At 37.5% G+C, this 14,033-nt stretch overlaps 1 protein-coding gene across 1 annotated transcript in view; it reads right to left on the reverse strand.

Moving 5' to 3' along the window:
* Positions 1 to 2,602: 2,602 nt before the first annotated feature.
* The window catches only part of KCNK1 (potassium two pore domain channel subfamily K member 1), a 69,819-nt gene continuing 58,388 nt past the window's right edge, over positions 2,603 to 14,033 (reverse strand). The window contains exons 2-3 of the mRNA XM_036756583.1: positions 9,499 to 9,894; positions 2,603 to 6,266 (exon numbers count right to left, since the gene is read on the reverse strand). Coding sequence (XP_036612478.1) covers positions 6,007 to 6,266; positions 9,499 to 9,894 — 656 coding nt within the window. The 3' untranslated portion in view covers positions 2,603 to 6,006. The remainder of the gene's footprint in view (positions 6,267 to 9,498; positions 9,895 to 14,033) is intronic.

Below are 14,033 nucleotides of genomic sequence, written 5' to 3' on the forward strand. Positions count from 1 at the left end.
GTAGCTTTAAGCAGAAGTATCTTTGCTGTGGATAACTGATTTTACACACCCAGCAATGCCATCTATTTACTAGAAAGGTAATGATTCACAGTTATATTTATTTATAGTCATGTCAGAACACTTATTTTGAGTCATTGCTTCTTATAAATCTCCTTAACATTTCTGTTTCCAAGTAAGCTCAAGGTTTCAGGTAAGTAGGATAGCTCAAATTGGATTTTTCAAACCTGTTCTATAAAAGTATATTAGGTGTATAACTTACCGCAGTCAGCTGACTGATCTTTACCCCCCAGCCCCTTTTGTATCTCGCACTCCCAACACTGCAGGCATCATTTCCAAAAATGTAATTTTCACATTTAAATTTTGTCAACAGAACTGATTTGCTGTCTTTGAGATTCAGGGCACATATCTCTACCATGTGATGCTCAAACACTGAGGCAAATATAATGAGGGATGTAAGAATAATTTTATTATATTGCACCTTATATAATAAAGTACTTTACAATCAGTTCAATTATTATTCCACACAACATCCTTATAAAGTAGCTCTCACACTATTGCCTCACTTGGATGCAGCTGATGGGATTAAGAGATTTATTAGAGACTTGATAAAAGTCCCACCAATGATGAATTGGTAGGGCAGGGATGCAAACCAAGAGTTTCCTGACTCCCTTATTTTATGTTTATTGTCCTTCATTCTTTGATCTTTCTTGGGATGGGAGAGTCATTCTCCAATAATTCATTATGTTAAATATATATATATGTTTAAAGGCCTCATCAGGGGTATGACCTTGGTCTACATTCTACATGTATCAATAAAGCAAAACTAAGCTAGACATCCCTCTTTCAATGTCATCCTAAAGGGGACACCACAGTAGGATGCTGGGTTTTTTTTGTCCTAATGATTTGACAATTGTCTCAGTTTTTCTGTTTTTGTTTAGTCACAGAAACATGGTAGATGTATATTTTAAACAGTCTGAGTAATTTGCTCAGCTTCCCAAATTCTGGAGGGAAGAGCTGCATAAATCTATTGCACGGCAGAATTAATTAATGCATACCATTCTAAAAGTCCACCATGGGCTGTTATTATTTTTACGAATAGAGTTTATCTTGGTTTAGAATGACCAAGAGGACCAAGGATTTACGCAGTGCACTCAGAGGCGACTGCAGTGACCTTTAGAGTTGACCATGGTCACTGCTGAATTTGTAATAATAATAGGCATGGTTCCAGTTTTAAGGTCACAGTGTTCTGAATTGTGATGCATCACACAATGTACCTGTTCTAAATTGTAATGCATCACATAATGTACCTGGTTAGCGACAATAGCAAAGGGGGATATTAGATTTTATAATGCAGGTAGGCATATCAATGAAGGATATCCCAAGCAAATTTAAATACTTAAACCAAACATGTTTTGACATCATCTATTTAAGGACAGGTCAATAATGAAACAACATAAAAATTATGGACAAATTGTGCTCATGTCTTGGACCATCGTTAAAGTCTAAATTTCTGGTACCCGAGGGATTTGCTATGCGTAACAAATTTTAAAAATTGCATCAATACCATGGTGAAAACACTACCCATGTCGCGTAATTTTTACAGAATCAGTGAGATAGAAGTGACCTCAAGAGATCCTCTAATTCATTCAACTGTGTATAATTCATTCCAGTTTACTTATTAAAAAAGTTATTAAGCATAGCATCATCTTCAAGGACAAAAGACAGCATGTTAAGACTGCAATAATTTACTTATCTGGTATCATTTGGGAACCAACTGTTCCATATAATTGGATTCACCAGATAACTTGTCCCTTTTAAGCAGCTGAACTCCCCCTCAATCTTAAGAATTTTGCATTAAAAACCATTATTTAAAGTGTATTACATATTTGCTTTATTAAACCAAATTTATACTTTCCTTGATGACTAAGGGCCATCACCATGAATATTAACACTGTATTATACTCTAAAGTAGTGATGAATGCCTTCAACAGTTGAAGAGTGAAGAATTGTTTAGCCACACACTAAATGACCCTTAGACCTATACTATGAATTTCTATATTCTTGCGTCTGTTATTTTAAAATAGTTTTTCTGTATTCTCTTGTTCTCAGTAGCCACTTTTTGCCTCTTGTACTCTTTCTCCTTTCTTTTAATCTGCTCTAGGTAAGGGACTCAGATAACCAAACTTGTTAGAAGCATGCCTAGGTTAAAAGCAAATAAGCTATAACTGAGTAACCAAGGGATCTTCATATGAGTAAAGAACATAAAAGTTCATGCATGGACTTTGTGACATTTATTTTGGTTATTCAGAGTTTTGTTTTATTTTCTTCCTTCTGGGTTCTTGGCTGGGTTTCTGAGAGCTGAGGTTGCCAGATAAGAAGAAAAGTACTATTGTACAAGCCATTGAAGAAATAAGTAATGAACACCAAAATAACATTTGCTCTCAAGTATACAATTTCATGCTTTCCTCCTCAAATGACAGAGGTGTATGTGTGTCCAATTTTGATAAAATAAAAGTCCTTGGGAAATATGAACAAATCTCTGCAAGAGAAAACAAAATATATTACATAGTGGTTTAGTTTTCCTAAATATACAGTAGGCATCTAAGGTCAATGGCAAAGCTTTTATTATCTCAGTTTTTTAAATGTAACCAAAAAAGTTTTTTTTTCCCACTAAATTCACAGAGGGATGATATGTTGAGCAGATAAACACATTTCATAATGTGAGGTCCGAAGTGATTATTTCACTTATTCCACCTAAAGGTGGGCATCAACATTGACCAAATCTCTTCTTAGCCGGAATGCTCTACAGAAAAGAGTGAATCACAACACAAATTGAATATACCACACAATCAGGAAGTAATGTTCACAGAATTCGGAATTATGAGCAAATGAACTACTACTGGCTCCTTAATGTTAATTACTATTAATATAAATGTTTTGGGTAATCTAGATGACCTTAAGGGGTAAAAAATGGTGATTTACATTTGCTGGTTTTCCCTTCACCTTAGGGTCTGAAGGTTCAAAATATACTTGGTGTAGTCTTATTCATTTTCATAAAAGGCACATGAGGGTGGTATGTAGAAAGATGACCATGTCTGTTTTAGAGCAAAGAATACAATACTCCTTACCTTACTGGTCCATCCAAAACAACCCTCTACTGATCCTACTAAGTCACATCATCCTCAGGACAACTAATCAATCCTTCCTCCTATTATCCTGTCCTCAGAGAATTTGTCTGAAAACATTCCAGGCCATGCCTACCTATTATTCAGAGATCTCCATACCTACACTCAAAAGAACATTTTCTTTCATTCCCAGAACATTTCCCAGTCCTTTCTCCTCATCAGAAGTCTATCAGTTATACCACACTAGTGAACTCCCCAAAACATTTTTCCCATTGTTCTCCCTTCTTTTCCCAAGGACAACAATCTCTGCTATTCTCTCTTAGTGAAAAGGCCTTGTGATGTAAAAAAAACTTTGAGCAAAATATTCATATTTTGTTCTGAGCATACTATCTAGAATGCCCTTCTTCAAAATCTATAACATCTCACAGACCACAAAATATATTACACTTTTGTTTCCCATAAGAGAGGGTAGCAAATGGCAATCAGTGGGCACAATTCCAAGGTTTCATCCTTTAGGACTCTATCAAAGCCTATAATCCAGTTCCATTCCTGGCTGCATTTTCCTACATCCCACCCCATTTCTCCACTTGTATAAGGACAATTAGAATTTTATTGATGACTGATGCAAGTGAATGATTGGCAGAAAAAACCTTTCCTTTAAATTCCCATCTGAAAAAAGCAGTACTTTCTTGCTTTTTCTCCTCACTTTTCACATATATGAAGAAAGAAATCACACTATAATTTTGAGAGAATTAATGAATGTGTCAAGAATATATGGAACATGAAGTACTCTGTTAATGCCATTTTGATACATAGTAACCTTTGCAAGCTCTTTTCCTCCTTCTACTCCTCCTCCTCTTTCATCATATTTATAAGCCCCTTTCTCTCTTGTACTAAAGCCAGACAGCTGTGGCTAACAAAAGCCATTTGCTGCATCTAATAAAATGTCAGTATACCACCCAAGTGTCACTTATCATTACTTTGATTTATACTCTCCATCAGCAGCAGTCTTCATTTTGTGCCAATCAATGACAGACTGCCAACTATTCCATCCCCTTCATATCCAAAATGTGTTTCTTCACTCTCTCAATTTGTCACTTAGCCAATAACTTTCCTTGCAGTTGTTTCTCCTCTGCAAAGGCAAGGTGAATATGTAATGGAACACCAGGAAATATAATAAGCCTATGGGGGCAATGGGATTGGGTTTCAAGGAGATCTGACAAAAGTCTTTAGGTTTAAACCTTGAACAAAATATTCTGCTGATGAAACTAGTTCACCAGGATAGTAATCAGCCACTAGAATTCCACCACATACTCAACAGAACACTTGGAATGGACTCTTTCTATGTGACAAAAACATGATTTTCTTGAGTAATAAAAGTGCAATGGAAACTAGAAGACTCCATTTTCAGAGACTGCTATGAAAGTGAATCAGATGAGAAGTAGGTTGGCTTATTGTTGCACATAACGTAACAGAGTGTGTGTGTGTGTGTGTGTGTGTGTGTGTGTGTGTGTTAAATGTAGGTTAGCCCTTACATAAATAGGCCAAATTGTAACAAATTGGCTTGAAGTGAGTCACCTAAAGTGCTAATTTTTTCTAACAGTCAAGTCCGTGATCATTCTAATATCAGCATCCCTAAATAACATAATATACAAAAAAGATAAGAAAAGTTTACCCTGTCACTGAGCATAAGTTAGCCCTCATGGTACTGTTTATTTTTCCTACTTGAAATTTTTAGTGTTCTCCTCTAGGCATCATTGAAAGCTGCTAGTTTTATGGTTTCTACACAGGAGTGCAGAGAGCCCATAGAGATACTGTTAAAGTTTTCCCTGACATATAAAAGACACTAAGTGTAGCCACAGGCTATACACTTTTGTTTATTCCATCTTATGAATTTTAGACATGTAACTGAACTAGTTTAACCAGACCTCTGTTTCATATTTTCTTGGTTGAAAGTTCTGTGCTTTTAAAAAAATTAAATGGCTGCAAATCACCAAAACCTTACAAAACTATCCTTACCTATCTTGACTTCTGTACAAATGACATTCTTCATTCCTTGTTCACAAAAAGAAACTTTTACAAAAGTTCCAGACATTTCACAAAATACCACCGCAAGAGAAAAGTGTTTCTTGCAGTTCCACAGTCTCTCTAGTCAGTCCTAAACCTAATTCTATTTCATTCACTTATCAAATGCAGCAATTCTGAGTTACTCCTTATATAAAGAAAGAAAACAAAATCTATCTATAGTTCCGGTCTAAGAAGTTCACTGAATTCTAGGGACCTACCATATATATATACATATATATTTATATATACACAGGATATAAACATATTTATACTTTCTATGTACACATGTATTAGTTGAACATTCATTATAAATAGGAGGTCTTAACTTAGGTTCTACAAAAATAATCACTTTGAAGGGGCACATGCAAACCGTACACAGGAGCGTAATTATAAAACACATTGCTAAGCCTCTCTCTTAAATATAAAGTTTTGCTATGCAGCTGCTAAATGATTCAAAGACAAACCAAAAATTTCTCAATTCAAAGTATAAAACCTGCTTCTCACCAAGCATTGTTAACCTCTCCACGGGGGGACTGTTTCCGGCATTTCTCACCTATCTGCAAAGCCCAGTCTTTCTTGTCACGGAACATTTTACAGGTAGAGGTTACCTCTCCTCAGATACTACATTTTCCAACTGAGCCCAGGCTTGCTTTTTTGTTTGTTTTTAAGACCTCAAATAATGGCTATCTGTTTAAGTGGCATCATCAGCTTGGCTTTTACATTTCCATAAAAATGAACAAAGGCTTTTTTTTTCTATTTCTGACTTGCAGGGACATTAGTGTGCTAGGGCAGTGGGAGTGAGGGACCCCTACTTTTAATTGTTTGCTGAGCCATCAGAGTAAGTGGATGCCTGAGCCGTCACAAAAGGCTCGTTCTGTTTCTGATCCTCTTTCAGGCCTGCGGCTTGGTCTGTGATGGAAGAGAAGGAGAGTTGGTCGTGTTCCATGATGTGGACCTGATCTTCGTCCTTATCCTTCTTCACGTAGAACATTTTTCTAAACTTTTTGAGCTCGTGGAGTTCACAGAAGGTTTCCAGAACCACCAGCATGGCAATGAGGCCCAACAACAGGTAACCTAGAAGAGAAACAGGGTGTCTATAAGACTATCCTCTGCAGTTTTAAAACATATCCCTGCCTCTGTCCTCAAAAACCCCAAGCCAATTTGAAGGTCCAAACCCATGGCTTGAGGAGATAAACATATTGACGGTATTTTCATTATTAGAAAAGAAGTTTCATCATAAAGTTTTGACAAAACTGAAATCTGTGAAATCATAATGACTAAGTTTGTCTCTAAAGGAAAGATGAGAGAATATGCTTTCCTGTCCTTTTTACAGAGGTGGGGGACTCAGTGTGCGGAATACCATACACATGGTCAAGACCACTTGATGTGTTGGTTAGTTTTGCAGTTTTATTTTTTATTTTCTATTAAAAGGGATGATTCTCTGGGTAGGAGAATGGAGGAAGGATATTTTCAAAAATGAAGTGAATATTAAAAAAAGATATAAATAAAAATTAAATTTTTCTTTAAAATTTCAAGATCCAAAGTCCAAATTAGTACTATTTTGAAAAGATAAAAAAATGTGTGCTCAGCCAGAGCTTCTGATTTTTACTAGTACCAGCTTATCTGATTGCTATTTCCAAAGAAGCATATTTACTGGATTATATGTATTTAATAGAATAGAAGCTTCTTGAGGGGAATGGCTATTTTTCCTTTTTCTTTGTAACCCCAGCACTTAGCAAAATGCCTGGTATGTATAAGTACTTAATAAATGTGTTGACATAAGAATTATCCACATGAGATCAAGACAGGACTCTTCATTCCTGATTTATAAAGAGAAACATTTCAAAAGAAATTTAAAGAAGCACATTAAAGCTCTGTAATCCTTCACATAGCTGTTTTAAGAGAATTGGAATGCTCTTGCAGGATATTAAATCCTTGATCCATATTTCCCCTATGGTACAGAGGTTTCATAATAAAAATTATAGTTTAAGTCAATGGAAAATTTCTTCAAGAGTTATGCTAGAAATGAAGTAGGCCTCTCTGTAGCTATTTATATTTCTACATAATCTACCAGCAGGCCTAAATCTTTTCATGATTTCATGGTAATACCTTTGGCACTGTTCAATTTGGCAAGAGAATGATTAACCCTGTTCATTATATTTAAACTATAGGGTAAAGAAAACCTCTGAATGAGCACAGCAATACTCCAAAAAAAAGGGTGGGGGGAGTTGGAGGGATGAGGGAAGGACATAAATCTTCAATGGCTAAAATATAATAAAGGCAAATTCATTACTAAAATCAGAAGAATCAGAAGGAAATAAAAATCCTACCCACCCCTCTTTTCCCTATGACTACTCCCTTTAAATATTCTAAGACTTGAAAACTATTTTCAGACAGGCTCTGAGGTAGATGAGCTAGCCTTTGTGGTATCCTTGTAATAAATAGGCATTCGACACTAAGAGAGCAGGAATGCTGCATTTGCTTTCATCAAGTAATTTTTCCCCTAAAGACTTCAACAGACACAGAGAATTTCATGACTTTGTCTTCTGGAGACATGGTTTGGCTGTCTCACCCAGAATCTTAGCTCCAAATTTTGTTCACAAATTGCAGGAGCTATGGTGGGGGCTCCTTTCAGAAATAGCGGGGATTTGCACATACAATCACAGAGCAAATGGCATCTGTTAGGCTGTGTCCATGGAAAATGGTACTTAGACACATCTACACCCAGCTACAGTATGGCTGAGTGCCAACACATGTCTCTCTCCACTTTACTTTTCCCTTTCTATTTCACCCTCCACATGCAAACAAGCGCTGACCCCCAAGGATGATAAAATCCGTACCTGTCTCTAGCCTGTTCTCAAACCCCCCCAGCACACACTTACTTCATGGGAATGATCTTAAAGCACAATATTTCTATTGAGTGTTGAGCTGTAACCCCAGATCTAAACACTTAATTATGATATCTAACCAACATTTATAAAGCACCTACTATGTGCCAGACACCATGCTAAGCACTTTACAAATATCTTTTTTGATCTTCTCAACAACCTTGCAAGGTAAGGGCTATTATTATCCCAATTTTATAGTTGAGGAAAGCAGGTAAAGTGACTTACCTAGGGTCACACAGCTAATAACTATCTGAGGTCAGGTTTGAACTCAGGTTTTCCTGGCTCTAGGCCTGGAGCTCTATCCACTGTGCCACCTAGCTGCCTCATTTTACATTCCAGTATTTAGTAGAAAATGAGGATATTTGGATGGAATGAGTTAAAGGAGAAAAAACCTCCCAACTTAAAATAAAAGAGAGAAAGTTGACACCTATGACTCTGACTGAAGCTGTTTTAAATTATAAATTTCTGGTCATTGAAATTTCAGCTCCCTGGAGGCTATACTTTGCTGGGGACTTTCTACGTAGTCTTTCAGTCTTTAGGAGTTTCTATATCAGAAAAGCAAGCATAATGATACTTCTGTTCTCTTGTTCAGAAAGAGCTGCTCTCTGAATAAATCAGATATGCCTGTGAGTGAAGGTATCCTGGGTATATTAAATACATGACCAGCATTAATAGGTTCCAGTACAAGTTTTATGAATTTAAGAATTTAAGTTTAAAATTAAAATGCAAGAATTTAAAACTAACATATCAATGAGCTATTCAGTTTTTGTTCTAGTGTTTAGATATGATGGAAGGGTGCCACATTTGGTACCGGTATAAATGTGACTCTATTTTTAATACCTTAGAACACTTATCCATCAGCATGGGAGTATCAGGCAGGACACAGGGCAGGCCTTGGAGTTAGGAAGACTTGAGTTCAAATCCTGGCTCTGTTACTTATTGCCTTTGTAACCCTGGCCAATTTACCTACTTTCTCTGAGACTCAGTTTCCTATCTGGACTAGATGGCTTTCTTTCCAGGTCTAGATCTACGATCCTGCCTCTGACATATACTGACTCTGGACCTGACAACCTCTAAGTGCTCCATTAATGAAGAACTAATACAAAACATAAATACTGTCAGGACTGTAAGAATTGTAAAGGGAGCTTTAACTTTCAGTAAAGATTATAATTTATTTTGGCTTAATGAATTTGCCAGAGATGGTGGGTAAGTGGAATAACAGTGGGAAGGAATAGAAAGGTAGGTACTAGTCAGCTCTGAAAATGATTAAACCTTTAAAACGTGGTCAGCCATCAAAAGATGGGGTGGACTTAGGGTACAAGGACAAAGAAAGGAGAAGGAATAGAGTCAGGTCGGGATTCAGGAAACATTTGGTTATACACCCTCTGCTCGCTTTTATAAATGTCCAAGATACTTACATGTGATGCCTATCTTATACAGCTCCCTGAATTTCTGATTGTAGCCTTCTCCAGGAACATAATCCCCTAGGCCAATGGTGCTTAAGGAAATGAAGCAAAAATAAAAGGATTCCAAAAAGTTCCAGTCATCTTCCAAGATGGAAAACACCGCGGCCGGGATGAAGAAGAAGCAGGACACAGTCACAAAACCAAGCAGGACGGCGTGAATGATGGCAACCACCTGTTTGGAGAATCCCCAACGGATGTGGAAGTAGAGCACAGGCCTCCGGGTCACGTGAACGGTGATGCGCTGGACCACTGCTGTCAGGAACAAGAGGGTGAAGGGGATGCCAATGACGGAATAGATGATGCAGAAGGCCTTACCTCCGTCTGATAAAGGTACCGTATGTCCATAACCTGGGTGAATAAAAATGAAAATAAAAATGAAGTGAAGATAAGAAGCCTAAGAAAAGATAAGATATACTGAGGACATAGATGAGATCACCCTGTAGGGAGGTCAATAATCAAGTTTCTGGGGACCTGAAGATGCAAAAGCAAAATTTAAAAAGGATTTCATAGGCTCTGGTAAGTTCACTGCTTCCTATGTAGACCTACTAGTCACTTCAGCCTCTCTAGAGATAATTTGCTTTTGAAATCAAAGGCTGTTTGAAATGAAGGTTCTGTTTGCTCCAACAGATATGCTCATTCACTAACATCGAATGCTAACAGGTCTCCTGATTAGGCAAGGAAATCTATCCTGGGACAGACTACCTGTGCTGTCTGTTCTGGTAGAGAGACTTGCTCCCAATAGGGAAGGTCATAGCAATCTATCAGAATAGCACAGGAGGTTTTCTCCACCAGGGTTGACTTGCACATTCACTTCACTCCTAAAATAGCTTTTATATAGTGCCTTAGGCACTTTGAATTCATTACCTCATCTGAACCCTATAAAATCCTGTGAAGTAGGTACAAAGATTATTCTCACTTTGTACACCAGGAAACTAAGGCACAAAATCATTAAATGATTCTTCAATGTTGGAGGCAAGATGCTAACCTAGTTCTCACCTAATATCAAGACTAATATTTTTCCACTATATATTTTGCCTAATTCCAGGTGATAACCACAGTCGCCCAAATCTCTAGTTGTCCTGATCCTGGCCACAGGACCCAGATGGCTCTGGAGGACAAAGTGAGGATGGTGACTTTGCACAGCCCTCCCTTACTTAAATCCAATTCACTTACACACCATGGCATCACAGTCCTCTTTGAGAATGAAGGACAAAATAGCAGCAAGAGTCCCCAAAGTCAAACCATTCATTCAATATTCCAACTGAACTAAATAGCAAACGAAGGTAGGCAATGTCATTGACATACTGTTTGAAAGACACAAAGCACTTTACATACACTTTCTTAATGAAAACTCGGTGAGGTAGTCAGTGTAAGTACAACCCTCATGCTTCAAAAGGTCCACAACTTCATTAGTTAAGGTGGTATTCCTTCCACTGACTGAGACTACCCCTTTACCTCCCCCCCCCCATGTTACCTGATAACTAAACCAACATTCCTTCTACTGATAAGCCCTTCCAAACTTTGCTAGGCTGGTGCCTGGATGTCAAGACCACCCCTGTCACACCAAGCTTGTTAGCCCTAACTAGGATGACATTCCACTGGAAATACTTTCAAGAATCCAGAGTCACACACACACCATTAAGAGACCCAAGAGAAAGTCTTGAGGGGAGGAATGCAAGTATCATCATCTTGAGTTCAAATCCTGCCTCAGACAGTTAGTAGCTACGTGACCCTGGGCAAATCCCTTAACCTCTGTCTGCTTCAATTTCCTCATCTGTAAAAAGGAGATAATTAATAACACCTCCCTCCCAGGGTTGTTGTGAGCCTCAAATGACATACTGCACCCTCTACTACTAAACCCTGCTGGAAAATTTAATCCTCTTGGTTCTAGAATTCCTACCCTGGGGACTGTGCCATCCTAATAGAAGAGTATATCCCATAGCTCCCTCTATTTAGCCAGCCCCAGGCATGCTTCATATTCCATCCCTTTCAGATTACCTACCACTTAATTTGTATACATCTTATGATAGCAGGTATTGGCCTGTTATCTCTATGAATAGAAGGCAAGCTGCTTGAGGGCAGGGACTGTTTTGGCCTTTCTTATGTTTCCTGGCACTAACACATGGCCTAGCATCTACTAAGTACTCAAAAATGCTTATTGATTGACCACAAACATTTATTTTCTTGCCTTCTACTGTGAGGTAGATAGTATAAATACATGCATATATGTATGTATGTATATATATACATTCCAGTTTTCATTGAAGGAAACTGAAGTTCAGGGAAATTAAATGAAGTGACCAAGGCTGTACAGCTACTAAGTGGTTGTGCTGGGATTTGAACCTATGCTTTCTTGATTCCTAGTCCAGGGCACTTTCTACTATTCCATGCTGCCTCCATTCTCCGGGCTTATTTTGTGATCTCAAATGTCAGGACATAAGGATTATTGCTTTTTTTTTAAAGCAAAACTTATTTCACTAACATTTGTTAATATTCAAATAAATTGAAGTCAAATTGAAAGAAATAATCAGCTTATAGTACATACTTCTATTTCTTACTACAGAACTGTAGCTTTTTTCTTAGGAATAATGCATTTAATTAAATTTTTTAAATGAATGAATAAATAAAAGTATTTAAGCTCTTACTATGTACCATCACCAAGGGCAAGTAGATGGCACAGTGGATACTGTTGGGCTTGGAGTCAGGAAGACTCATATTCCTGAGTTCAAATCCGGCCTCAGACATTTACTAGTGTGACCCTGGGTGAGTCATGTAACTGTTTGCCTCAGTTTCCTCATCTGTAAGATGAGCTGAAAAAGGAAGGGCAAACTACTCCAGTATCTTTGCCAAGAAAACCCCAAATGGGGTCACAAAGAGTCAGACACAACTGAAAAATGGCTGAGCAAGAATAACAAAACTTTGCCTTCACCATGTATACTAATGGTGTTTTCCACCAATAGATTTTTTTTTAAAAAAGCAACAATCTGCAGACCTTAGTAAGAGCCTTTTCCTTCTCCTGGGGACTATATAAACAATTTTAGTTAATGGAAAACAAAATGCAAAATTTACATCTCATTTGAATTTCCTGCAAAATTAAAGTGCAGCATATTGGAAGAATCATCCTATGCAATGAATCTACAGCAATTTCTCCATATTAGACAACTTAATGCATCAGATGGAAACCTTCAGGCTTGCTTGAATTTTAATGAAGTAATGAATAATTTATCCAAGTTCAATCAATTAAACCCCTAGATAAATCATGTTGCAGAGTTCTTTTCTCTCTTTTTTTTAAATTTATAATCCTGTTGGAAATGATTACCAAGCATGAAGACTTTTAAATAATACAATAAAATGTTATTTGGTGACCTTTACCTTTTGATCACAATGTTCACATAATTTTTGGCTTAACAAGTTGGCCATGGGGGAAAAAAAAGAAAAATCCCTGGAAAATGATTTTTTAAAATATTTGTTTAACCTAGCCCATGATATGCCAGATCCTCAGTCAAAAGGGACCTCGAAAGTCACCTAATATAGACATTCTTAAAAAAAAAATTTTGTGTATGTCACAAACTCCTCTTTGATAGTCTAGTGAAGTCTATGGATCATTCTCAGAAAAATGTTTTGTTTATGACATCCACAATTGAGGGAAATGCTAAAATTTTAAAAATTGGTAAAAATAAAGTTTTTTAAAAATCTCACCTAAGTTCACAGGCAGAACCCCTCCCCCGCTTAAACTTCCTGAAATCTGTGGATATCAGGTTAAGAATTCCTGATGTAATATAACTCCTATATCAACTAGCCCCTTTGTAACATTCTGAGAAAATTAGTCACTTAGCCTTGCGTGAAAACCTTTAGTGATGAGGCACCCACAACCACCACTGGCATTCTACTTTTGGCCAGTTCTAAGGATTAGGAAATTTTTCTTCACATCCAGTAAAAATCTTCCTCTCCACAACTTGGGCCCATTGCTCTTTCTGGTGAGAGTTCCCTGGTCCTCCCCTCCTCCCTCAGTCCCTTCCCTCCAAGATTGCCTTCCATTTATGTTTTATGTAACTTTTATGGTCATAGTTATTTTCATGTTGTCTCCTACATTAGAATATAAACTCCTTAAGAATGGGGACCATATTTTTGCTCTTCTTCCTATCCTCCAGTGCTTACTGGCACTCCTCAGTTTGACTGAGGCAATGCCCATTCAGTGGTTAAGGCTAGTTTAAAAAATGAGGCAAAGAATGGCCTCTTTAACCTAGTCCAGAAAATTAAATTTAGCTGGGAGGGGAAGACTCTGGGCTTTTGGCCAAAACAGAAACAATTCCTATTTACATTCACTCTGAGTCAACCAGGGCCCAAATAAGGACCAAGTGAGGTTTGGCCAGGATGTCACGGTCAAATGACAGTAACAACCCCAGGCACTTAGTAATGTTTGTAGACTACGGGATCCTAATTCTGCCCAGTGGGCCTAAGCAAAACAAATCTCATCCTTTTCTATC

Source organism: Trichosurus vulpecula, chromosome 4, assembly GCF_011100635.1.
Source record: "Trichosurus vulpecula isolate mTriVul1 chromosome 4, mTriVul1.pri, whole genome shotgun sequence".
Classification (NCBI taxonomy): domain Eukaryota; kingdom Metazoa; phylum Chordata; class Mammalia; order Diprotodontia; family Phalangeridae; genus Trichosurus; species Trichosurus vulpecula.